At 44.4% G+C, this 27944-nt stretch overlaps 1 protein-coding gene across 8 annotated transcripts in view; it reads left to right on the forward strand.

The window, feature by feature from the left end:
- The window catches only part of LOC118368668 (RAS guanyl-releasing protein 2-like), a 126574-nt gene that overhangs the window by 47601 nt on the left and 51029 nt on the right, over positions 1-27944 (forward strand). For 7 of the 8 annotated variants that reach the window (XR_008093201.1, XR_008093200.1, XM_052497149.1 and 4 more), the window contains exons 6-15: positions 1612-1762; positions 2173-2346; positions 4615-4731; positions 5006-5287; positions 16727-16807; positions 17072-17197; positions 17411-17526; positions 17869-18010; positions 20311-20347; positions 23143-23301. Coding sequence is in view for 6 of the 8 variants with exons in the window: in XM_052497149.1 (XP_052353109.1) it covers positions 1612-1762; positions 2173-2346; positions 4615-4731; positions 5006-5287; positions 16727-16807; positions 17072-17197; positions 17411-17526; positions 17869-18010; positions 20311-20347; positions 23143-23301 (1385 nt within the window). In the remaining 2 variants the exon portion in view is untranslated. Of the gene's footprint in view, positions 1-1611; positions 1763-2172; positions 2347-4614; positions 4732-5005; positions 5288-16726; positions 16808-17071; positions 17198-17410; positions 17527-17868; positions 18011-20310; positions 20348-23142; positions 23302-23374; positions 23553-27944 lie in introns of those variants that run through there. The other variant, XM_035752960.2, reaches the window with a different exon arrangement.

Here is a 27944-nt window from a genome sequence, read left to right on the forward strand (position 1 = left end):
TTTGTATGGTCCCTCAGTCAAGTATTGAATTTTAAGCACAGATTCAACTCCGAAGACCAGGGAGATTTTCAAAAGCCTCTTAAAAAAAGGGCAGTGATTGGTAGATGGGTAACCATAACAAATCAGACATTGAATATCTCTTTAAGTATGGTCTAGTACATTGTGTATTGAACCACCCAGACACGTCAAAGATACAGCCGTCCTTCTGAACTGAGCCACAGGGCAAGAATGAAACTGTCGTTTTTGATTTTTAAACGGCTACAGAGTTAAATGGATGTGATGAACGACGGGTGAATCAATATTGTAGTGACTGTACAGTGAAAGAACACAAATATACAAAATATTTACATTACATTTAAGTCATTTAGCAGACGCTCTTATCCAGAGCGACTTACAAATATAAATATTCCAAAACATGCATCTTGTATTTAACAATTCACTAAAGTAATACTGAAAAAAAAACATGGCAAAATACACTTTTTGGCCTATGTTTGGGGCAAATCCAACTCAACGCATCACAGTAACTGCATGGTGGTGGCTGCGTCATGGTATGGGTATGCTTGACATCGGCAAATACTGGGGAGTTTTTCAGGATAACATTTTTTTTTTTTAACCTGGCAAAAGCCTAGAACAAAACCTGGTTAAGTCTGCTTTGCACCAGACACTGGAAGATGAATGCACCTTTCAGCAGGATAATAGCCTACAATACAAGGCCAAATCTACATTGGAGTTGCTGACCAAGAAGACTGTGAATGTTCCTGAGTGGCCAAGTTACGGTGTTGTCTTAAATCTGCTTGCAAATCTATGGCAAGGCTTCAACATTGCTGTCGAGCCATGATCCCCAACATCTTGATAGAGCTTGAAGAATTTTGAAAAGAATGATAGGCAAATATTTTACAACCCAGGTGTGCGAAGTTCTTAGCGACTCACAGCTGTAATTGCTGTCAAAGGTGTTTTATAACTCAGGGAAGGGAACACTAATGCAACGACTATTGTATTTATATATATTTTTTAATAATTGTTAAAAAAGCATTTTTCTTCCACTTTGACATCTAGAGTATATTGTGAAAAATTGTTGATGAAAAAATTACAATTAAATCCATTTCTAATCCCACTCTGTAACACAAAATGTGAAGAAATATGGGTTGCACCCCCCCCCTTTTGCCCTCAAAACCCGCCTTAGTTCGTCGGGGCATGGACTCTTCAAAATGTTGAAAGCGTTCCACAGGGATGCTGGCCCATGTTGACTCCAAAGCTCACCCAGTGTTGTCCTATGGGTGGTGAACCATTCTTGATACACACGGGAAACTGTTGTGTGAAACTTTGTAGTTCTAGACACACTCCTACCGGTGCGCCTGGCACCTACTACCACGCCCCCTTTCAAAGGCACTTTAATGTTTTGTCTTGCCCATTCACCCTCTGAATGGCACACACACACAATCCTTGTCTCTAAGTGGATTTAACAAGTGACACCAATAAGGGACCATAGCTTTCACCTGGATTCACCTGGTCAGCCTGTCATGGAAAGAGCAGGTGTTCATAATGGTTTGTATACTCAGTGTATGTACTTGGGGCCCAGACATGATATTGTGTCCTTTTTGTCCCTCTTAGACCGTCGTACAAATGGAAGCGTCAGGTGACCCAGCGGCAACCCTCTATGTCCAAGAAGAGGAAGATGTCTCTGCTGTTTGACCACCTGGACTCCTGTGAGCTGGCCACACACCTCACCTACCTGGAGTACAAGTCATTCTGCAAGATACTGGTAGGTGGGGCTATGGGGAAGCAGAGCTGCCTGTCCAACAGATCTGGGTTCATAGTAATGGTTTACTTTCAAATCGTTAAACTTGCGCTTGATTGACCTTCCCTGTTACAGCACAACTAATGGAATACCTCGTCCACCTGTCACTCAAGGCAGGCTTAATTAACCAGGTCTGCTGTCCAAACTGCCTTTGCATTGCTCAATCAACGTGGGACTTACAGTACCAGTCAAATGTTTCTACACACCTTCACATACCCTTATTATTCTACAATGTAGAACATTAAAAAAAAAAACTAGAATGAGAAGGTGTGTCTAAACTTTTGACTGGTGCTGGATGTTGACTTAAATGTGGGCGTAACTGCTTTTGTATGCCCACTTAATCCATGACATTTCTCTGGCCCCTCCCCCTCCAGTTCCAGGACTACCACAGCTTTGTGATGCATGGCTGCACGGTGGACAACCCCATCCTGGAGCGCTTCATCACCCTGTTCAACAGTGTGTCTCAGTGGATCCAGCTGATGGTGCTCAGCAAGCCCACCGCCCCCCAGAGGGCTGCTGTCATCTCCCACTTCATCAGGGTGGCTCAGGTACGTCGGCTGGGGCAGATTGGTGTTGGAATTGTCCCAGTTATTTCATTTGTTCCAGAGGGATGCTCTTAACCCGCGTGCCAGTCTGTTTGGCCTATCATGTCAATCCCTCGTCACTCGTTGTCATGTTTGGCTTGACGATAACAGCAGTGGAGTTGGCAAGAGCACACGCAGATCTGGGACCAGGCCAGTAGGCTCTACCTCGAGGTCATAAACAAATGTCACCGGTTAATATTAGACAGTAAATGTCACTGGTTAACTTTAGGCAAATAATCCCAGTTGGTTAGGTGAAAGGGGTTTGGATTGTTGTAAAGCCTTGTGTTAGCGGTTGAGATGAGACGGGGGAGTTTTGTCACGGAGAGGAAAGGGATGGAGATGCAGGTATGGACAGATATTGGATACATGCCAAACTAACCTTAAGAAGAAGAAAAGAAAAAACACGGTTACACCTTCAGGTATTATGAACTGTGTTCGTAGACACTTACTGCCCGTTATTCCTTACAGAAATTATACAAGTGTGTTTATCAGTAGTGCTATTCTCCCAGTACTACTACTACCAGTGGGTGTCCCTGATAACAGAAGAGAGGCTATATTTGGATTTGTTAAAGAAGACTGTTTGGAGTGTGTCTCCCCATTCCCCAATGCCACTCTCTCCTTTCCAAAACAAACTCTTCATGATTTATTCACTGACAACCTGGCAGGCTCCCAACCCCCTCTCTCCCCACCCTTTTAACCCTCCTCTGCCAAATATGCCCGAGTTCAAATAGCCCAGCTGGGTGTTAGCTAGCTGGTTTTAGCACCCTGTTTTCTAAATAACACGCTTCCCCAAATGTGTAGAATGAAGGATTTCTCTCTCTCTCTCAATTATTTCTGGATGGTGACAGGAGAAAATGACAGCCAAATATATATATATATATATACCCGCCTAAAAGTTGAGTGGGTGTATTTTCCAAAGCTGTGATCCTGCTCCAATACATCCCAGGGAGGGGTCACCCCCCGCTCTCCTTCCCGCTCTCTCTTTCCTCTTTCACCCCTCCCTCTCTCACTCCCTCTCTGCTCATCCCTTCCAAATATAATTTGCTCTTTCCCATTCACCTTCTGATTCGCTCAGTGTTTCACCTGAAGTAGGCCCTTTTTCTCTGCAGTCTATCTCACCCTTCTTTTCTCTGCTGTCTCTCCCCCTAACGTCTCTGCACAAATCCCTTGTCTTTTTTTACCCGCACGCCCCCTTTGATTTGTCATCATGATGCTTAACCGCATTTCCCATCACACATCAGATATTGTATACGTCAGTCATTATGTAGTTATTTACAATGCCTTCACACACACACAGCAGTAATATAGTACATTACTCATCCCACACAGTGGAACGCTTCGGGCATATCGACAGGATTCCCTGTGTTATCGATACCTGTCACTGTTAGTCAGTGGGCTTTATACAGCAGTTTAGTAGAGCCTCCATCATGCCACTCTGTCATAACGCTTTGCCCATTGATCGGAGTGACCGGGAAGGTATTTGAGCTTAACCAAATGATGCTGGCAGTCGTCCTTAAACAGAAGTATGTCTGCAACTGTGACACGATGATTAGAATGTGTGCTGTGCTGCCTAATGTTTGAATGCTATTATTAGACGAGACCCTGCAATATTCTAGTTTAGCGCAAACAGTGCAGCTTATTGCTTGAGGTTTGTGTGTGTGTGTGTGGGTTAGCTTGTGTGTGTATATGTGCGTGTGTATGTGTGACCTTCCCTGGATTTTAGTTATCGTCTGCCTTTGTGTGCCTCCAATTTCATCCAATCCTCCGTTTCCCTCAAAGAGAAAATAGCCTCTCTCTAAATCACTGTTTTATAACTTGCTTGCTCCTCTCCCTCTGGCTCCTTGTCAATCGTTCCGTCTCCCTCTTCTCCTCTGTCTCTCTTGAATCCTTGTTGGCACCGGCTCTTACACCCACACGTTGGCTTCTCTTCTACCTCCATTTCTCTCACCCCTCACTCGCTCTCAATGTTTCTCTCACCCAGTGCCTCATGTCCCTCTCTGTGAATTCTCTCTCTCTCTCTCTCTCTCTCTCTCTCTCTCTCTCTCTCTCTCTCTCTCTCTCTCTCTTATAGCTCTTATCTGTCTCAGCCCTAGGTTAGCTAATCACTTGGAGTTCAGGTAGGTTTCTGAGCTTAGCAAACAAAGGAAAGTAGGAGGGGTGCTTCAACAGCAAAGACCAGGATTGTATTTTCTCCTTATCCCCCTCTGCATCTTCTTCTTCTCTCTCCGATAGAAACTGCTCCAGCTTCAGAACTTCAACACTCTGATGGCGGTGGTGGGGGGGCTCAGTAACAGCTCTATATCTCGCCTCAAAGACACCCAGTCACACATCAGCAACGAGACCAACAAGGTGAAATGACTATGCTCATCTCATACCTTATGTACACGCTATGTTGTCACTCTTCGAATAGCCTGGTGTCACCACCACAATTACTGACATTAGCTCACATCCTAAAACAGAAAGGATTAGTTTAGATAAGAGATCAGGGCTATTTGTCAGTTACATGGAAGGGATTGGAAGAGTTATTTCGACTGCCACACAATGTTAATCCACACACGTTTCCCTCCCCTTCTTAACCAACCCTTCCTCTCCTCCTTCAATCATCCCCCCCGGTCCCCTCCAGGTGTTCAACAGCCTGATCGAGTTAGTGACGTCTTGTGGGAACTACAGCCAGTACCGCCGCCGCTTCTCCGAGTGCACAGGCTTCCGCTTCCCCATCCTGGGCGTGCACCTCAAGGACCTGATTGCCGTGCATGTGGCGCTGTCCGACTGGGCCGACCCGGGCAAGAGCAGGGTCAACCTGGCTAAGTGTCAACAGCTGTATGCCATCCTCCAGGAGCTGGCGTTGATCCAGACCACACCGCCCACCATTGATTCCAACACTGACCTGCTCAATCTACTCACAGTTAGTGAAACATACAGTACCAGTCAAAAGTTTGGACACACCTACTCCTTCAAGGGTTTTTCTTTATTTTAAATTTTTTACTATTTTCTACATTGTAGAATAATACTGAATACATCAAAACTATGAAAGAACACATATGGAATCATGTAGTAAAACAAAAAAAGTGTTAAATAAATCAAAATATATTTTTGTATATTAGGTTCTTCAAAGTAGCCCCCCTTTGCCTTGATGACAGCGTTGCACACTCTTGGCATTCTCTCAACCAGCTTGGAATGCTGTAATGCTTTTTCAACAGTCTTGTTGGCTGCGTTTCCTTCACTCTGCAGTCTGACTCATCCCAAACATCTCAATTGGGCTGAGGTCAGGTGATTGTAGAGCCCAGGTCATCTGATGCAGCGCTCCATCTCTCTCCTTCTTGGTCAAATAGCCCTTACACACTGGAGGTGTGTTGGGTCATTGTTCTGTTGAAAAACAAATGATAGTCCCACTAAGCGCAAACCAGATGGGATGGCGTATCGCTGCATAATTCTGTTGTAGCCATGCTGGTTAAGTGTGCCTTGAATTCTAAATAAATCACTGACCGCGTCACCAGCAAAGCACCCCCACACCATCACACCTCCTCCTCCATGCTTCAGAGTGGGAACTACACATGCAGAGATCGTCCGTTCTTGTACTCGGCGTCTCACAACAACACAGCGGTTGGAACCAAAAATCTCACATTTGGAGTCAGACCAAAGGACAGATTTCCATCCGGTCTAATGACCATTGCTCGTGTTTCTTGGCCCAAGCATGTCTCTTCTTATTATTGGTGTCCTTTAGTAGTGGTTTCTTTGCAGCAATTTGACCATGAAGGCCTGACTCACACGGTCTCCTCTGAACAGTTGATATGTCTGTTACTTGAACTCTCTGAAGCAATTATTTGGGCTGTAATTTCTGAGGCTGGCAACTCAAATGAACTTATCCTCAGCAGCAGAGGTAACTCTGGGTCTTCCTTTCCTGTGGCGGTCCTCATGAGAGCCAGTTTCAAATCAAATCAAATTTTATTTGTCACATACACATGGTTAGCAGATGCTAATGCGAGTGTAGCAAAATGCTTGTGCTTCTAGTTCCGACAATGCAGTAATAACCAATGAGTAATCTAACCTACAAATTCCACAACTACTACCTTATACACACACACAAGTGTAAAGGGATAAAGAATATGTACATAAACATATATGAATGAGTGATGGTACAGAACGGCATAGGCAAGATGCAGTAGATGGTATCGAGTACAGTATATACATACGAGATGAGTAATGTAGGGTATGTAAACAAAGTGGCATAGTTTAAAGTGGCTAGTGATACATGTATTACATAAAGATGCAGAAGATGATATAGAGTACAGTATATACATATACATATGAGATGGGTAATGTAGTGTATGTTAACATTATATTAACATTATAACATTAACATTATATTAATTATATCATCATAGTGCTTGATGGTTTCCTGTCTACCTTCCTGTCTAAAAGTAAGGATGGACTGTCATTTCTATTTGCTTCTTTAAGCTGTTCTTGCCATTTATATGGACTTGGTATTTTACCAAATAGCGTTATCTTATGTATACCACCCCTACCTTGTCCCAACACAACTGATTGTCTCAAATGCGTTAAGAAGGAAAGAAATTCCACACTTACTTTTAACAAGGCACACCTGTTAATTGAAATGCATTCCAGGTGACTACCTCATGAAGTTGGTTGAGAATGCCAAGAGTGTGCAAAGCTGTCATCAAGGCAAAGGGTGGCTACTTTGAAGAAAAAATATATTTTGATTTCACACTTTATTTTGGTTACATGATTAATATGACAACATGCAACAATTTCAAAGATTTTACAGAGTTACACTTCATATAAGGGAATCAGTCTATTGAAATGCAGGAATTAAGATCTCACATGACTGGGAATACAGATATGTTGGTCACAGATGCCTTTAAAAAAAAAGTAGGGGCGTGGATATGAAAACCATTCAGTGTCTGGTGTGACCACCATTTGCCTCATGCAGCAATAAAAAAAATCTCCTTCGCAAAGAGTTGATCAAGATATTGATTGTGGCCTGTGGAATGTTGTCCCACTAGTCTTCAATGGCTGTGCGATTTTTGCTGGATTTTGGCGGGAACTGGAACACGCTGTTGTACACGTTGCTCCAGAGCATCCCAAACATGCTCAATGGGTGACATGTCTGAGTATGCAGGCCATGGAAAATCTGGGACATTTTCAGCTTCCATGAACTGTGTACATGAGGTGATGGCGGCGGATGAATGGTATAATGGCCCTCAGGATCTTGTCACGGTATCTCTGTGCATTCAAATTGCCATCGATAAATGAGCTTCCCAGAGACGGTTTCTGACAGTTTGAGCAAAAATTATTCGGTTGTGTAAACCCACAGTTTCATCAGCTGCCCGGGTGACGGGTCTCAGACGATCCCGCAGGTGAAGCCGGATGTGGAGGTCCTGGACTGACGTGGTTACACGGGGTCTGCGGTTGTGAGGCCGGTTGGACATACTGCCAAATTTGCTAAAAGGATGTTATGCTTATGGTAGAGAAATAAACATTCAAGAACTCTGGTGGACATTCCTGAAGTCAGCATGCCAATTGCACGCTCCCTCACAATTTGAGACATATGTGGCATTGTGTTGTGTGGCAAAACTACACATTTTAGTGGCCTTTTATTGTCCCCAACACATACAGTGCCTTGCGAAAGTATTCGGCCCCCTTGAACTTTGCGACCTTTTGCCACATTTCAGGCTTCAAACATAAAGATATAAAACTGTATTTTTTTGTGAAGAATCAACAACAAGTGGGACACAATCATGAAGTGGAACGACATTTATTGGATATTTCAAACTTTTTTAACAAATCAAAAACTCAAAAATTGGGCGTGCAAAATTATTCAGCCCCTTTACTTTCAGTGCAGCAAACTCTCTCCAGAAGTTCAGTGAGGATCTCTGAATGATCCAATGTTGACCTAAATGACTAATGATGATAAATACAATCCACCTGTGTGTAATCAAGTCTCCGTATAAATGCACCTGCACTGTGATAGTCTGAGGTCCGTTAAAAGCGCAGAGAGCATCATGAAGAACAAGGAACACACCAGGCAGGTCCGAGATACTGTTGTGAAGAAGTTTAAAGCCGGATTTGGATACAAAAAGATTTCCCAAGCTTTAAACATCCCAAGGAGCACTGTGTGATCAGAGATGCAGCCAAGAGGCCCATGATCACTCTGGATGAACTGCAGAGATCTACAGCTGAGGTGGGACACTCTGTCCATAGGACAATAATCAGTCGTATATTGCACAAATCTGGCCTTTATGGAAGAGTGGCAAGAAGAAAGCCATTAAAGATATCCATAAAAAGTGTTGTTTAAAGTTTGCCACAAGCCACCTGGGAGACACACCAAACATGTGGAAGAAGGTGCTCTGGTCAGATGAAACTAAAATTGAACTTTTTGGCAACAATGCAAAACGTTATGTTTGGCGTAAAAGCAACACAGCACATCACCCTGAACATACCATCCCCACTGTTAAACATGGTGGTGGCAGCATCATGGTTTGGGCCTGCTTTTCTTCAGCAGGGACAGGGAAGATGGTTCAAATTGATGGGAAGATGGATGGAGCCAAATACAGGACCATTCTGGAAGAGAACCTGATGGAGTCTGCAAAAGACCTGAGACTGGGATGGAGATTTGTCTTCCAACAAGACAATGATCCAAAACATAAAGCAAAATCTATAATGGAATGGTTCAAAAATAAACATATCCAGGTGTTAGAATGGCCAAGTCAAAGTCCAGACCTGAATCCAATCGAGAATCTGTGGAAAGAACTGAAAACTGCTGTTCACAAATGCTCTCCATCCAACCTCACTGAGCTCGAGCTGTTTTGCAAGGAGGAATGGGAAAAAATTTCAGTCTCTCGATGTGCAAAACTGATAGAGACATACCCCAAGCGACTTACAGCTGTAATTGCAGCAAAAGGTGGCGCTACAAAGTATTAACTTAAGGGGGCTGAATAATTTTGCACGCCCAATTTTTGAGTTTTTGATTTGTTAAAAAAGTTTGAAATATTCAATAAATGTCGTTCCACTTCATGATTGTGTCCCACTTGTTGTTGATTCTTCACAGTTTTATATCTTTGTTTGAAGCCTGAAATGTGGCAAAAGGTCGCAAAGTTCAAGGAGGCCGAATACTTTCGCAAGGCACTGTATGTAAACATGATTAAAATTACTAGTGTTCCATTCCTTAAAGTGGCCAGTGATTCCTAGTCCATGCTTATATGGAAGCAGCCTCTAATGTGCTAGAGTTTAACAAGCTGTTTAACAAGCTGCTGGCCTGTTTTTCAGTGTCTCGGTCCCAGCTTTGATGCACCTGTACTGACCTCGCCTTCTGGATGATAGTGGGGTGAACACATGGTTGAAGTCCTTGATAAATTATTTTGCCTTGTGACATCGGGTGCTGTAGGTGTCCTGGAAGGCGGGTAGTTTGCTCCCGGTAATGCGTTGGGCAGACCGCACCACCCTCTGAAGAGCCTTGCGGTTGCGGGCGGTGCAGTTACCGTACCAGGCAGTGATACAGCCCGACAGGATGCTTTCAATTGTGCATCTGTAAAAATTTGTGAGGGTTTTAGGTGTCAAGCCAAATTTCTTTAGCCTCCGTAGGTTGAAGAGGCTCTGTTGCATCTTCTTCACCACACTGTCTGTGTAGGTGGTCCATTTCAGTTTGTCAGTGATGTGTTCGCCAAGGAACTCTAAGCTTTCCACCTCCTCCACTGCGGTCTCGTCGATATGGATAGGGGGGTGCTCCCTCTGTTGTTTCCTGAAGTCCACAATCATCTCCTTTTGTTCTGTTGACGTTGAGTGAGAGGTTGTTTTCCAGGCACCACACTCCCAGAGCCCTCACCCTCCTCCCTGTAGGCCGTCTCGTCATTGTTGGCAATCAAGCCTACTACTGTTGTGTTTTCTGCGAACTTGATGATTGAGTTTGAGGCGTGCTTGGCCAGGCAGTCATGGGTGAACAGGGAGTACAGGAGGGGGCTGAGCACGCACCCACGTGGAGAGGCCGATTGTCACTAAAATTTAAGGAATAAGTTGAAAGTGTGAAGGATTTTTATGTTGTTGTCATTGAAAGAATAGTGGGAGTCCAAGGATGGAGAGGGAGCTTGATTACTTAATATTCCCAATGACCTAATGCAAATTCTAATAGGTTCCAGGGTGAATCAAGAATGACTGACTACCTCCAAAAGTAATCAGATTTCTGCTAGTCTTATTGATAGCCAGGACTGTTCCCCTCTACCGTGAAATGATGAAGCATCTTTGAAAAGGCATACACTGTTAGAATGTGAAATTGCCATATAATTTCCTTTCCATTGAATACCCTATCATTATGAGTCATGCGCAGTGCTTAATTTGTAAATCGGGAGGTGCCGGAACAAAAAGTGAGCGGGAGAGGGTTGTGGGGAGCTCCGAGGTACCAGAACGAATGAGGGAGAAAAAAAATCCCTTTTTATAATAAAGCATTGCATGTATATCATCGCATTTGCGTAGTGGCATAGAGCAGCAGAGTAGAGGCGCTTACAGACGTTGCACACGTTGGGAACATTTGTAGTAGCCTCGGGTGCTGGAAAAATGTGGCCTTTTTCTAAACATATTTCATACAATTCTGCATCATTTTACATGACACTTTTTTAACACCGTACAAATTATCGGAATGACAGGCCTCGATGACACTGACTGCCTCCCGAGTGGCTCAGTGGTCTAAGACACTGCATTGCAGTTGCTAGCTTTGCCACTAGAGATCTTGGTTCGAGTCCAGGCTCTGGCACAGCTGGCCGCGGCCAGGAGACCCATGGGGCGGCGCACAATTGGCCCAGCATCGTCCAGGTCAGGGGAGGGTAAGACCGGCAGCGATGTCCTTGTCCCATCGCACTCTAGCAACTCCTGTGGCGGGCCCGGGCGCATACACGCTGACACGGTCGCCAGGTGTACGGTGTTTCCTCCGACACATTGGTGCGGCTGGCCTCCGGGTTAAGCGGGCATTGTGTCAAGAAGCAGTGCGGCTTGGTTGGGTCGTGTTTCGGAGGACGCATGACTCTCAACCTTCACCTCTCACGAGTCCGTACGGGAGTTGCAGCGATGAGACATGACTGTAACTACCAATTGGATACCACAAAATTGGGGAGAAAAGGAATTTATATATACACACACACACACACACACACACACACACACACACACACACACACACACACACACAGTGGGGCAAAAAAGTATTTAGTCAGCCACCAATTGTGCAAATTCTCCCACTTAAAGATGAGAGGCCTGTAATTTTCATCATAGGTGAGAAAAAAAATCCAGAAAATCACATTGTAGGATTTTTTTATGAATTTATTTGCAAATTATGGTGGAAAATAAGTATTTGGTCAATAACAAAAGTTTCTCAATACTTTGTCATTGCCAACAAAGGGTATATAACAGAGGTCAAATGTTTTCTGTAAGTCTTCACAAGGTTTCCACACACTGTTGCTGGTATTTTGGCCCATTCCTCCATGCAGATCTCCTCTAGAGCAGTGATGTTTTGGTGCTGTTACTGGGCAACACAGACTTTCAACTCCCTCCAAAGATTTTCTATGGGGTTGAGATCTGGAACTGGCTAGGCCACTCCAGGACCTTGAAATGCTTCTTACGAAGCCACTCCTTCGTTCCCCGGGCGATGTGTTTGGGATCAATGTCATGCTGAAAGACCCAGCCACGTTTCATCGTCAATGCCCTTGCTTATGGAAGGAGGTTTTCACTCAAAATCTCACGATACATGGCCCCATTCATTCTTTCCTTTACACGGATCAGTCGTCCTGGTCCCTTTGCAGAAAAACAGCCTCAAAGCATGATGTTTCCACCCCCATGCTTCACAGTAGGTATGGTGTTCTTTGGATGCAACTCAGCATTCTTTGTCCTCCAAACACGACGAGTTGAGTTTTTACCAAAAAGTTATATTTTGGTTTCATCTGACCATATGACATTCTCCCAATCTTCTTCTGGATCATCCAAATGCTCTCGAGCAAACTTCAGACGGGCCTGGACATGTACTGGCTTAAGCAGGGGGACACGTCTGGCACTGCAGGATTTGAGTCCCTGGCGGCGTAGTGTGTTACTGATGGTAGGCTTTGTTACTTTGGTCCCAGCTCTCTGCAGGTCATTCACTAGGTCCCCCTGTGTGGTTCTGGGATTTTTGCTCACCGTTCTTGTGATCATTTTGACCCCACGTGGTGAGATCTTGCGTGGAGCCCCAGATCGAGGGAGATTATCAGTGGTTTTGTATGTCTTTCATTTCCTAATAATTGCTCCCACAGTTCATTTCTTCAAACCAAGCTTCTTACCTATTGCAGATTCAGTCTTCCCAGCCTGGTGCAGGTCTACAATTTCGTTTCTGGTGTCCTTTGACAGCTCTTTGGTCTTGGCCATAGTGGAGTTTGGAGTGTGACTGTTTGAGGTTGTGGACAGGTGTCTTTTATACTGATAACAAGTTCAAACAGGTGCCATTAATACAGGTAATGAGTGGAGGACAGAGGAGCCTCTTAAAGACGAAGTTGCAGGTCTGTGAGAGCCAGAATTCTTGCTTGTTTGTAGGTGACCAAATACTTGTTTTCCACCATAATTTGCAAATAAATTCATTACAAATCCTACAATGTGATTTTCTGGATTTTCTTTCTTCTCATTTTGTCTGTCATAGTTGAAGTGTACCTATGATGAAAATGATAGGCCTCATCTTTTTAAGTGGGAGAACTTGCACAATTGGTGGCTGACTAAATACTTATTTGCCCCACTGTATTTGCCCCACGGCTATTGATGGATTTAAGGTCATTAATATTGATCTCAGATTCTCAGGTTCAATGTTTTTTTATTTTGTTATATATAACAAAAGAAAAAACATTGAAACTGAGAATCTGAGATCAATATTAATGACCTTAAATCCATCAATAGCCGAGGCCTAGTTGTGTGGAGACACACATTGTAGGCTACAATGTGAGGAGGAAATGAGTCTGCTTTCCAGTTTCACTGACTCGCCCAATGATGCTCAGCTTACTCACAGGTGATGGCTGATGTGTTTGTGCCAAAAGCCTATATTTCTCTCGTTTTTACTTTTTTTTGTTTAACAATTACTTCATCATTACTTTGTAAAATCACTTTGCAAAATGTGTTCTGGTACCTCGGAGCTCCCCACCCCCCTCTCTTGCTCACTTTTTTGGTCTGGCAACTCCCGATTTACAAATCAAGCACTGACTCATAGTGATAGGGAAATATTTGGAAGTTGATCAAATATTTTGTTAGCCTACAGCAGACAGACTAGTTTTCTCTTTTCAGCAGGAGCCGTTTGCTTTCCAACCTGTGTTTTTCCTTGCGATTTTGTATTTTAAATATTGAGAAAGGCCTGCTTTGTCTGCATTCTGTTCATTGAAAGATTTGCCTCGCCTTCCTGACTGTCGGCGATGCCTTGTTATTGGGCTACACCCAATCCACAGCTAAATTATAGGCAGTCTGATGGTGTAGTAGGCTATTCAGAGTTATTTCTTTTATTTCTGACAGACGGCAGTTATTTTATAACTTCGACAAATTTGATTTTCGATTTATCCCGGGTGCTGCAGCTCCTCCAGAACCCTTTCTACATCTATGATTCTATAAGGAAATACATTATGAAGTGCAACGCTGGAGAGATGAGAGTTGCAGACTCATGTCTATCAGAGCAGAGAGAGGGAGAGAATAGTGTAGAAAGGGAATCTCATTCTAATTCTGCGAGAGATGGAGGTGAGCTTCTCACACAGCCACGTGTTTGTCTCAAACAGGTTGTAATGTTGCTCAAACCGTAAGCCCAGGCCGGTCCAACCCGAATATTCATATTATTATTATTATTCATATTATTATAATCGCTTTTATTTGAATTTGAACAAAATTGGAAAATTATTGTTCATGCCATGAGAGGTACCGGATCTGGCAAAATAGGTTCCGGAATTAAATAGTCCAAAACGGAGATGTACAGGATCCTGTTCCGAATTATGAACTGGTCATGTGTCTGTTTTTAGCTATGACCCGATGGTGTACTGCTCTCGTTCTGGTTTGCGGAGTGAAAAGCTATTCTCTTTTTCTGGTTTGCACCTAATCTCTCTCGCTCTCGACCTCTTCCCCTCTTCTTTCTCTCGCTCGCTCTGAGAAACAGGAAATAACTTGACAAGCTTGACAATCATCTTATTCACGGACTTTCATACAGTTTATTCAACTTCAGATTAGTTTGGATAGATGTTAGAAGATCGAGTTAAGCCAATGCGCTTGAAACATGGCAATACGGTTCACCTTGGAGTAGTCTCCTCTCTCTCTCCAGATGAAATCTCGCGTCTTGTGACGGCCGGCCGCCCAACAACCTGCCCGCTCGACCCTATCCCCTCCTCTCTTCTCCAGACCATTTCCGGAGACCTTCTCCCTTACCTCACCTCGCTCATCAACTCATCCCTGACCGCTGGCTACGTCCCTTCCGTCTTCAAGAGAGCGAGAGTTGCACCCCTTCTGAAAAAACCTACACTCGATCCCTCCGATGTCAACAACTACAGACCAGTATCCCTTCTTTCTTTTCTCTCCAAAACTCTTGAACGTGCCGTCCTTGGCCAGCTCTCCCGCTATCTCTCTCAGAATGACCTTCTTGATCCAAATCAGTCAGGTTTCAAGACTAGTCATTCAACTGAGACTGCTCTTCTCTGTATCATGGAGGCGCTCCGCACTGCTAAAGCTAACTCTCTCTCCTCTGCTCTCATCCTTCTAGACCTATCGGCTGCCTTCGATACTGTGAACCATCAGATCCTCCTCTCCACCCTCTCCAAGTTGGGCATCTCCGGCGCGGCCCACGCTTGGATTGCGTCCTACCTGACAGGTCGCTCCTACCAGGTGGCGTGGCGAGAATCTGTCTCCTCACCACGCGCTCTCACCACTGGTGTCCCCCAGGGCTCTGTTCTAGGCCCTCTCCTATTCTCGCTATACACCAAGTCACTTGGCTCTGTCATAACCTCACATGGTCTCTCCTATCATTGCTATGCAGACGACACACAATTAATCTTCTCCTTTCCCCTTCTGATGACCAGGTGGCGAATCGCATCTCTGCATGTCTGGCAGACATATCAGTGTGGATGACGGATCACCACCTCAAGCTGAACCTCGGCAAGACGGAGCTGCTCTTCCTCCCGGGAAGAACTGCCCGTTCCATGATCTCGCCATCACGGTTGACAACTCCATTGTGTCCTCCTCCCAGAGCGCTAAGAACCTTGGCGTGATCCTGGACAACACCCTGTCGTTCTCAACTAACATCAAGGAGGTGGCCCGTTCCTGTAGGTTCATGCTCTACAACATCCGCAGAGTACGACCCTGCCTCACACAGGAAGCGGCGCAGGTCCTAATCCAGGCACTTGTCATCTCCCGTCTGGATTACTGCAACTCGCTGTTGGCTGGGCTCCCTGCCTGTGCCATTAAACCCCTACAACTCATCCAGAACGCCGCAGCCCGTCTGGTGTTCAACCTTCCCAAGTTCTCTCACGTCACCCCGCTCCTCCGCTCTCTCCACTGGCTTCCAGTTGAAGCTCGCATCCGCTACAAGACCATGGTGCTTGCCTACGGAGCTGTGAGGGGAACGGCACCTCAGTACCTCCAGGCTCTGATCAGGCCCTACACCCAAACAAGGGCACTGCGTTCATCCACCTCTGGCCTGCTCGCCTCCCTACCACTGAGGAAGTACAGTTCCCGCTCAGCCCAGTCAAAACTGTTCGCTGCTCTGGCTCCCCAATGGTGGAACACACTCCCTCACGACGCCAGGACAGCGGAGTCAATCACCACCTTCCGGAGACACCTGAAACCCCACCTCTTTAAGGAATACCTAGGATAGGATAAAGTAATCCTTCTCACCCCCCTTAAAAGATTTAGATGCACTATTGTAAAGTGGCTGTTCCACTGTATGTCATAAGGTGAATGCACCAATTTGTAAGTCGCTCTGGATAAGAGCGTCTGCTAAATGACTTAAATGTAAATTAAATGTCTTCAAGTCTGCCAGTCCAATATTTTTCACCTACTTTATTATTCATTGATGACCTGTCCAAGGAAGGTGATTCCATGGTCCTTGATATGAGAGAATCGCTATGTAATTACTAACCCCACATCCTATGGGGTTAGTACACTGTTGGTTATTCCACCTCGTTCTACGCATTTCAACTGAAAAGGAAGTAGCTCTGAGGTAAATGGGTAGTTTTAAAGTTTGGCTACTGCAAAGTAATAGTATACCTCTTAAAACAACAAGATCTTTTTATTTAATTACATTTTTTCCTCTGTTGTCATGGTATCCACATGCTATATTAATACAGTTACCATGTTGCAGGTGTCTCTGGACCAGTACCACACCGAGGAGGAGATCTACCAGCTGTCTCTACAGAGAGAGCCACGCAGTGCTAAACCAGCAGTGAGCACTATGGGCCAGGGGCCAATAGGAAACAAATGTGTCCTTATGGCCAATAAAAAATGTATTATATCTTGTAGATAGTTCATGTGTTTTTACTATTTTAAATATGGAAGTCGATGTATTCTAATAGCTTATAGGAAACCAATGTGTTAATTTTCTCATGACATTTGAACACCCTTGCTCTCTCATGTTCAACTTTCCCTTTTATTGATTCTAGGAAGTCTCTGGAGAATTGATGCTATTGTCTTCTCATTGGTCTGGCAGAACTCTGGCCCTGCCCCTGCCCCTGCTCCCGCCCCCAAGCCCTCTATGATTGACGAGTGGGCAGCATCTGTGAAGCCCAAAGCAGACCCTGCGGTCATCAACAAACACATAGAGAAGATGGTGGACGTACGTTACGCTAGCTAAGGCTCTCTGTTTAGTTGAACCAACAAATTACAAGTTGTTGAAGGAATGTTGAAGGAATGTTATTGGCTTGGTACATAGTAGTTATCCTCTCCACTACCCTCTTAATAACAACAAGTCACAGGAATGACAACCATAGTACTCTTTGTTTTGAATGTCAGATATGTTGTGAAGTGATGTGTGTTTCCACGGTTACAGTCTGTCTTCAAGAACTTTGACACGGACGGGGATGGTCACATCTCCAGGGAGGAGTTTGAGATCATCAGGGACAACTTCCCCTACCTCAGCAAGTTTGGAGAACTGGACAAGAACCAGTGAGAGACAAAATCATCTTGGCAACTGTTACCATAGGCTGCGTAGCAACAGTCCCGTATAACTGATATTCTAACCATACTATGCGTAATAGTGTCACACAGATTAGGGAAGGAGACATGTTCATTTTCTTTCTCTCTCTCTCTCTGTGTCTCTGTCTCTTTCTCTCTGTGTCTGTCTCTTTGTGTGTCTCACTTTGTCTCTCTCTGTGTGTCGCTGTGTCTGTCTCGGTCTCTTTCTCTCTCTCTGCCACTTTGTGTCTGTCTCTCTGTGTCTCTCTGTATGTCTGTCTGTCTGTCTGTCTGTCTGTCTCACTCTCTCATTCTCTCACTCTCACTCACCAGAGATGGGAAGATCAGCAGAGAGGAGATGATTGACTATTTCATGAAGGCCAGCTCTCTGCTCAACTGTAAGATGGGCTTCATCCACACCTTCACAGAGACCACCTACGTCAAGCCCACCTTTTGTGAACACTGCACTGGCTTTGTGAGTGCACTGTCAGTTTGACCATCTATAAATCCATCCTCACTCCTATGTACAACACAGATCCCTGCCTGTTAAATGGATTGATGAATTGATTGACAAAGGGATGCTTTTAATGCTGATATAGTCCCTTAGTCAAAATGGCTCTGGCCCTTTGAGCTTTGAATACTCACTGCTATAGACTATTAGGTCCATATTCCCATACTATTCCCTGCTGTCTTTAAAAGTCCTTTTTAAATGTATGGATTGGTGAAGGACAGAATGGCGTGGATGGCTATGGTCACGTCTGGCCATGGTCACGTCTGGCCACCATGACTATGCAGCAATATTGTGGGAGTTCTAGACAAGTACCTAATTACAACATTGGCACATTTTTATTTGACAAGGAAAAGACCCTTGAGGTTAGAAACCCTGGCAAGAGGTCAGCAGGAAGTAGTCACGTGCACGTGCACCCCGAGCAAAAATACAACACATTAAAGACCAATTGCAAAGGTAAATAAAATTGCCTTCCATCAGAGCTTGAAACTCAGCAAGCGATACCCTCTCCTCCTGTTCCAAAGTTTTTTTTTTAAATTTTTTGTATTTTTTTTTGCCGCAGCTGGCTCCAAGACAAAGGAGCATTATTAGGAGAATGATCCTTCTTCCCGTTTCAGTCCTGGTCTTTCGGAGCTGTGACAGATGGTAGCACCTGAGGTCAGATACTAAGTGCCTGCGTTATTATTCGGCATCGTCATTGGGTCTGGTCTCAACCATGGCAATTATTTGGAGATACAGTTCTGGGGTAGTGAGATACTGGAGGTAATAAAGCAGGCTCCTTGACAAGACCTGTATTCCCCCCCCTCCACATTGCTGTTTTTCATGTGGTGGTGAGAGGAGAGAGCGGTGTCAGAGGGCTTCAGAGGATCTCTGTTGTCTCACACAACACCAGTGAGTCAGGGGGCTGTAATGAGGGCGAGAGTGTTGGCTTTGATACTGAACCGGGCGACAGCTCCTGAAATTGCACCAAAAACTCCTGACTGGTACAAAGACCGAGGGAAATGAGGTGCAACACATTGAAAAACATACACCGTGACTCATACACACTCTCAGCTTGCACACACAAGCTGAGAGTGGGGGGGGGGGTAGAAATGTGCAAAGCATTCGAGCCACCAGCTACTTCCTCTCTGCCTGCTTTCCTGTTGGCTTCGGGTCAAACATAATACCTAGGCTTCCAATTTTTCAGAACGCGGTGAGCAAAAAACAAACTGCCCAGCACCATTTATGGGGTTCAGTTGCCCTGGGTGACTCAGGCATAACTTCGTAACCCGACGTTGTCTGACAGCCCCCCGCTGTCGTCTTATCACCTTACTTAATGGAGCGAGAGCTAAAGCTCTTGTGAATGGGTCTCTGTGCTCTCTGTGTCGTTCCAGCTGGGAGATGGAGGGTGCATCCATCATGGTATCCCATTCCCTATATTTTACCTGGGCCCTGGTCAAAAGTAAAGCACTACATAGGAACTGGGTTTCATTTGGTACACAGCCAGGGAGGAAGGGTGCGAGTGTTTGTTCTGCTCTGGGGACTATAAGCTATACATGGGGCCAGCTGTAAGATTGGTGTTTAACTCTTTATTAGGCCATGTTTGTTGATATGAGACTTTGCCATGGGGACTCTCTCGGTCTTTTGTTCTTGGCGACTGGTGAGCGTTTTTGTAGTCCTCTATTGGTGTAGGAAAGGTGTAGTTCTTTTGAAAGAAAAGGAATTCTCTTTGAACTTATGGCTGGTAAGTGTTTTGGTGGCATTGAGGCGCTCTGTCCGTGTGTGTGTGTGTGAGTGTGTGTGTGTGTAGGGTCAGGTTATTTTCTCGGTCCTCAGATCTCTGATGTGGCTGTGATCTCCTGGACAGGTCTTTCATGTCATTGTACCCCCGCGGTGGGCTCCTAGCGTCTGCTTGATCCCCCCCCCGCCCCACCACCTCCTCCTTCCCTCTGTCTCTCCTTCACACCTCCCTCTGTTCCTGCACCTCCCCCTATCGTTCTCCCTCTCACGTTCTTGCTCTTTCTACCTCTAACGCTCACTCTCTTTCGATCTGCCACTTCCTGTCCCTCGTTCTATTTCTACCTCACACTTTCTCTACTTCCCTCTTTCTTTCTACCTTGCTCCCTCTCCCCACGTCCACCTGTTTCTTCTCTGCATGTGTCATCCTCGTCTCTCTCTGATCCCTGTCACTCTGCCCTAATCGGTCACTAGACGTCCGGCCTTTGTCTCCATGTGCCAAGAATTTCACGAAGAGAAGTCACAAATAACTTCTCTCTCTTTCTCCCTAGATATGGGGCTTCTACAAACAGGGATACAAGTGTAAAGGTAAGATAATCAATACATTTAGCTAACTTGAATAGTTCAAATTGCTATGAAATGAAATAAAATGATAGACTCGTCACTCGAACCAAAGGGGTCTTTGAGCTTCATGTCAACAGTGTGGAAGCCATGGTAAATACATCAGACTACATTACAGTGGCAATTACATGTGAACCCTTTGGAAATACCTGGATTTCTGCATCAATTGGTTTTGCAATTTGATCTGATCTTCATCTGGGTCACAACAATAGACAAACACAGTCCACTTAAACGAATAACACACAAACAATAATGCGTTTTCATGTCTTTATTGAACACACCGTGTCAACATTCACAGTGCAGGGTGGAAAAAGTGAACCCTTGGATTTAATAAGTGGTTCACCCTCCTCAGCAATAACCTCAAACAAACGTTTTCTGTAGTTGCGGATCAGACCTGCACAACGGTCAGGAGGAATTTTGGACCATTCCTCTTTACGAAACTGTTTCAGTTCAGCAATATTCCTGGGATGTCTGGTGTGACCTGCTCTCTTGAGGTCATGCCACAGCACCTCAATCGGGTTGAGGTCAGGACTCTGACTGGGCCACTCCAGAAGGCGTATTTTCTTCTGTTGAAGCTATTCTTTTGATTTTACTTCTGTGTTTTTGGTCGTTGTCCTGTTGCATCACTCAACTTCCATTGAGCTTCAATTGACAGACAGACAGCCTAACATTCTCCTGCAAAATGTCTTGATAAACTTGAGTTCATTTTTCTGTTGAAGATAGCAAGCTGTCCAGGCCCTGAGGCAGCAAAGCAGCCCCAAACCATGATGCTCCCTCCACCATACTTTACAGTTGGGATGAGGTTTTGATGTTGGTGTGCTGTGCCTTTTTTTTTCTCCTCACATAGTGTTGTGTTGTTCCTTCCAAACAACGCAACTGTCATCTGTCCACAGAATATTTAGCCAGTAGCGCTGTGGAACATCCAGGTACTCTTTTGCAAACTTCAGACGTGCAGAACAGCAGTGGCTTGTTCCGTGGTGTCCTCCCATGAACACCATTCTTGTTAACACCAAGATGTTAGCATGTTCCAGAGATTTCTGTAAGTCTTCAGCTGACACTCCAGGAGTCTTCTTAACCTCATTGAGCGTTCTGCGCTGTGCTGTTGCAGTAATCTTTGCAGGATGGCCACTCCTGGGGAGAGTAGCAACAGTGCTGAACTTACTCCATTTATAGACAATTTGTCTTACCACGGACTGATAAACATCAAGGCTTTCAGAGATACTTTTGTAACCCTTTCAGCTTTATGCAAGTCAACAATTCTTGATCTTAGTTCTTCTGAGATCTCTTTTGTTCAAGGCAATGCTTTTTGTGAAAAGCAAACTTAAATTTTGTGAGTTTTTTTATAGGGCAAGGCAGCTCTAACCAACATCTTCAATCTCGTCTCAGGTTAGCGGACTCCTGACTCCAATTAGCGTTTGGAGAAGTCATTAGCCTTGGGGTTCACATACTTTTTCCAACCCACACTGTGAATGTTTAAATGATGTATTCAACATAGACAAGACAAATACAGTAATTTGTGTTATTAGTTTAAGCACACTATGTTTGTCTATTGTTGGCACTTAGATAAAGATCAGATCAAATTTGATGACCAATTTGTGCAGAAATCCAGGTAATTCCAAAGAGCCCCCTACAGGGCTCCCTTTGAGAACACTTGAACAGAGCACACAGGATCATAAAATACACCTTTGTGGTTTGAGGGTCTCCGTCGCGCCACTGTTTTGTAGAAGCTGTCTCAAGGGTAGACACATTGTAGAAACATACAAGTCACATGCACAAACACACATGCACATGTCACACTCCCGCTAGCGCCAACCCACAGTAGCATACACCTGAACTCTGTCTGCACAACGCTCGGTACTCAGTAGACTGTGTCTGTCTCTCAGCTGCATCCCAAATGGAACCCTGTTCCCTATGTAGTGCACTACTTTTGACCCGAGACCTATGGGCCCTAGTCAAAAGTGGTGCTCTACGTAGGGAATAGGGTGCAGTTTGGGATGCAGCTTCAGTGTGTCTGCTCTACTCTGCCGAGTGCCTTAATGAGATGTGTGAAAGTCAATGAGAGGTCCCAGCCATTCATTTCCATTACCATTGTTAGCCCCAGTCGCTGAGTGGGAGAGACGATGGCGGCGCATAATTGAAATGAATTGGCTTGTCGCAGATGGTGTAGAACAGAAGTGCTGAGTGTGTGTGTGTGTGTGTGTGTGTGTGTGTGTGTGTGTGTGTGTGTGTGTGTGTAGTCTGAATCAGTCTGGGTGTTGTAGACATTTATCGAATCTAACCTTCGCTGATGTGGACATTTTACTGAGAGCGAGAGGTGTTTAGAAATCAATGAGTGAGTGAGTGCACGAATGGGAGAGTGTGTGTGAATTACTCTGAATCTCTTTCTCTGCCACCCTGGACATCCCTACTCCCTCTTTCCTGCCTACTTCCAGAGTGTCCTTCATTGTCAGAGCTGTTGTCAGGGTCTGTCTGCATGGCCGTGTGTGTGTGTGTCAGTGTGCGTGCACCTGCACTGTGTGTATGAGCACCTACCTCTCACCACTCGCTCTTCCCTTTGCCCCAATGTTTATTTTTGCACCCCTCTTTCTCAAACTTTGCCTCCCTCTCCTCCCCATCCCTGATCTCTCGAACCCTCCTTTACCTCGCACTCGTTCCCTCCAACTCTCTTGCCCTTCCCGTCTAAACCGGGCATTCTTCCCTCGTTCCTTCTCATCCTCCTCTCTCCCCATCTCGTTCTCACTTTGTCTCCCTCCCTCGGACAGCTTGTGGAATTAACTGTCACAAGGCGTGTCAAGGTCGTCTGGCGGTGGAGTGTCGTAAACGGACCAAGAGCATTAGCCACGAGCACGCACCCTCTCTCCAGGCACGCTCCTACAGCTTCCCCCCTCCGGCCAACAGCCCACCCAGCCTACAGAACACAGGTGAGAGACCCCGCCTCCCCCCCTTTTCAACTTCCAATCCGGTTCTACTAATACTATGTCCGCATCTCACCAGGATTCTTCAGATTTGGGGTCACTCAAGAACCGGTAGCATCATACTTCAGCCAGGTTGTCTTTACAGAAGGTTATGAGATGGAATGGTACAGTATGTTTTAGGGCTGACACCGATTAGTTGACAGATTAATTGTTTGATCGATAGGCTGTTGGTCAATGGAGATTTTTTTTTTTTTGTCGAGCAGTAGCATTGTGTGTGTGTGAGAGATAGATAGATAGATAGATATATATAAATAAAATATATTTTTTGGGTTACTACATAATTGTATATATCATTCAAAGTAGCCACTCTTTGCCTTGATAACAGCTCTGCACAATGTTGGCATTCTCTCAACCAGCTTCACCTGGAATGCTTTTCCAAGAGTCTTGAAGAAGTTCTCACATATGCTGAACACTTGTTGGCTGCTTTTCTGTCACTCTGCGGTCCACAACTCATCCCAAACCATCTGTTGGGTTGAGGTTGGGTGATTGTGGAGGCCAGGTCATCTGATTCAGCACTCCATCACTCTCCTTCTTGGTCAAATAGCCCTTACACAGCCTGGAGGTGTGTTAGGTCATTGTCCTGTTGAAAAACAGTTGACAGTGCCACTAAGCGCAAACCTGATAGGATGGCGTATCGCTGCAGAATGCTGTGGTAGCCTGCTGGTTATGTGTGCCGGGATGCTGGTCTTCAAGGCAGAGTTCCTCTGTCCAGTGTCATTGTTCCCTTTCCCATCTTAATCTTTTATTTTTATTGGCCAATCTGAGATCTGGCTTTTTCATTGCAACTCTGCCTAGAAGCCCAGCATCCCGAAGTTGTCTCTTCGCTGTTGACGTTGAGACTGTGGCTTAATTCGTGTGAAAATATAAGTTTGTGCCACTCAATTCATAGGAAAGTATATAAAAATTGTGGGGGGAACTTATGAACAATTATTTTGTAAGTTATTGGAGCAATGCATTTTGGGCAATGGTGCCATTTTTTTGTGTCCCACATTTATTTATATGAAAACAACTTTAACATCCCAATATTGTTAATCAACCAGGTTGTCCCCGAAATACTTACGATATAATAGTAGCCTGAGTTTATTTCCTGTTAGAGATCCAAAGGGGCAGTATTTCCCCTTTGGATGAATTGCGTGCCCATAGTGAACTGCATCAAAATCTGTCCTAAATTGCTAATATATGCATATTATTATTAATATTGGATAGAAAACACTCTGAAGTTTCTAAAACCGTTTGAATTATGTCTGTGAGTATAACAGAACTCACAGGGCAGGCAATCTTCCAAACTAGTTTTGAAATCCTGAAAGTTGGGGCAACTTTGACGTCATCGCCCCCTCCCTTCCCAACAAGTTATGGATCTGGAAACACTTCCTATGTATTCCACTAGATGTCCTCATTCAGTAGAAAGTATAATGGAGCATTTGCTGTGAACTTTGACCTAATGGGAAGGAAAGTACTAAGTGTCGCAAAAGATTTCCAAGTGCTTGAAGTCGCGTATGCGTTCGAGTGCTTTGTCTGTTCCAATCAGCCCCAGATGAACATGGATGGCCGGTTGGAATGCTGTATGATCATAACATCCTGAAGATTGATTCTGCACTTAGTTTGACCAGTTTCGTCGACCTGTAATATGTAATTTGGAAGTTTTGATGCAAAGTTATCCTGGACCAGAAGTAATTTTTTGGGCATTTGAGCTGAAAGTGGTAGCAAATGCTGCTACTTGGACACTAGAATTGAACATTATGAAACAAAACGATTTATTGTTGAACTAGGACTCCTTGCACTACATTCTGATGGAAGATCTTCAAAAGGTAAGGGAATATTTATGTTGTAATTTTGTATTTCTGTTGACTCCAACATAGCGGAAAAATATTGTTACGTCTGAGCGCCGTCTCAGATTATTGCAATGTTAGGCTTTTTCCGTAACGTAAAAAAAAAAAATGTGACACAGCGGTTGCATTAAGAACCAGTGTATCTTTTTAATTATATGTAGAACATGTATCTTTAGTCAAATTTTATGATGAGTATTTCTGTTTTCTGGCGTAGCTTTCTATAATTCCTCCGGACATTTTGGAGAATTTTCTGAACATGGCGTCAATGTAAACCGAGATTTATGGATATAAAATGCATATTATCGAACAAAACATAAATGTACTGTGTAACATGTCATATGATTGTCATCTGATGAAGATTTTCAAGAGGTTGGTGAATGATTTGTTTTTTAACCATGCTTTTGTCATTTTATCTTTTGTTGTACAAAATGGCTACGTTTTCTCTTCGTTTTGGTGGTGGTCTAACATAAATATATGCTGTGTTTTCGCCGTAAAACATTTAAAATATCTGACACACTGGGTAGATGAACAAGGTGTTTATCTTTCATTTGAGGTATTGGACTTGTTAATGTGTGGAGGTTAAGTTCCTGTAGGGGAACCCATATGCTTAAGAAGTTTAATGCCAATGCTGTTTTCTATGCTTGTTGTCACTTAGCACCAGTATCCCAAAGTATTGTGTCAGATTGGAGTAAAAAGCTGTATTTGTCTGTGTTTTTTGTGGTATCGATGAAGGAAACTGATTGGGGAATGGGGATATATTTTCATGATGGGAAACTAATTAATCAATAAATGTGGGGAAACAAAGACCTGCAAAAAAAAAAAACTGTTTTGGTTTAAATTCTCCTGGTGCACCTGCATGGGATTTGCAGCTATAACGAGTCTGGACTATGATCAATTAAGCCATATCAATGCAGTTAAACAGGTTCATGTAAAATAATGAATTACGTTGGCTTACACTTATGGCACTTCCAAGGCCAGTTTCATGATGATTATTACGGTCGTGTCAATCATGTTATATACTTAGGCTATTGTAACGAGGAATATGCCAGCAATCGTCGGCCTACTGCATCTGCCCAGAGGAATATTAGGCTTTTGATGGCAACGGCCGTTAGAGCTCATTTTGCCACTCGTGAGCCCTGGTTAGAGTCCCTGTTGTAAAAGCAGAAGAAAGTGCAAGCTTCATTGGTAGCAGTGTTGGGATATGATCTAGTGGTGGGAAGCGTTCTGTTTTTCAACATTGTGTTGGGCGTAATTGCATTGATATATCTAGGGAACGATGGATAAGCAACAATGGGCGTGACAGATGGAAGTAGCCACTACAGGTGTGACCAAGCCTTACATCGAAGTTCCCTGACGCTGAATGGAAAGTGCATTGCCCTGGCCAGTTATTCAGAAGAAAATCCTCTGTGGCGGTCTCGATTACATAAGTTAACTTACCAGTAATGTGAATCACTGTTGATCCATCCGGTTATCGAATGAGATGGATGTTGGATTTTCGACGACCTAGAGTCAAGGTCTTTCGTAGGTCATTGAGGACGAAGCAAGGCCCTTCTTGGTTCTCATTGGCGAGACTGAACTGAAGTTAGTGGTTACGGTGCATTCGGAAAGTATTCAGACCCCTTTACTTTCCCCACATTTTGTTACGTTACAGCCTTATTCTACAATGGATTCAATTAACAATGCCCCATAATGACAAAGCAAAAACTGGTTTATTTATAATAAAATAAAAGATACCTTATTTACATAAGTATTCAGACCCTATGAGACTCAAAATTGGGCTCAGATGCATATTAGAGTCCACCTGTGGTAAATTCAATTGATTTGACATGATTTGGAAGTCACCTGTCTATTTAAGATCCCACAGTTGACAGTGCATGTCAGAGCAAAAACCAAGCCATGAGGTCAAAGGAATTGTCCGTTAAGCTCAGAGACAGGATTGTGTCGAGGCACAGATCTGGGGAATGATACCAAAACATTTCTGCAGCATTGAAGGTCCCCAAGAAGACCGTGGCCTCCATCATTCTTAAATGGAAAAAAAGTTTGAACGACCAAGACTCTAACTGAGCAATTGGGGGAGAAAGGCCTTGGTCAGGGAGGTGACCATGAACCCAGTGGTCACTCTGACAGAGCTCCAGAGTTCCTCTGTGGAGATGAGAGAACCTTCTAGAAGAACAACCATCTCTGCAGCACTCCACCAATCAGGCCAATCAGGCCTCCATGGTAGAGTGGCCAGATGGAAGCCGATCCTCAGTTAAAGGCACATGACAGCCCGCTTGGAGATTGCCAAAAGGCATCTAAAGGTCTCTTACCATCTTGTCTGATGAAACCAAGATTGAACTCTTTGGCCTGAATTCCAAGCATCACGTCTGGAGGAAACCTGGCACCATCCCTACGGTGAAGCATGGTGGTGACAGCATCATGCTGTGGGGATGTTTTTCAGCGGCAGGATCGAGAGAAAGATGAACGGAGTAGTGCTCAAGGATTTCTCTGATGAAAACCTGCTCCAGAGCGCTCAGGACTTCACACTGGGGTGAATGTTCACCTTCCAACAGGACAACAACCTTAAGCACACAGCCAAGACAATGCAGGAGTAGCTTCGGGACAAGTCTCTTTGTCCTTGAAGGGCCCAGCCAGATCCCGGCCTTTAATCTGATCGAACATCTCTGGAGAGACCTGAAAATAGTTGTGCAGCGACACTCCCCATCCAACCAGACAGAACTTGAGAGGATCTACAGAGAAGAATGGGAGAAACTCCCCAAA

Source organism: Oncorhynchus keta, chromosome 35 (genome assembly GCF_023373465.1).
Source record: "Oncorhynchus keta strain PuntledgeMale-10-30-2019 chromosome 35, Oket_V2, whole genome shotgun sequence".
Lineage (NCBI taxonomy): Eukaryota > Metazoa > Chordata > Actinopteri > Salmoniformes > Salmonidae > Oncorhynchus > Oncorhynchus keta.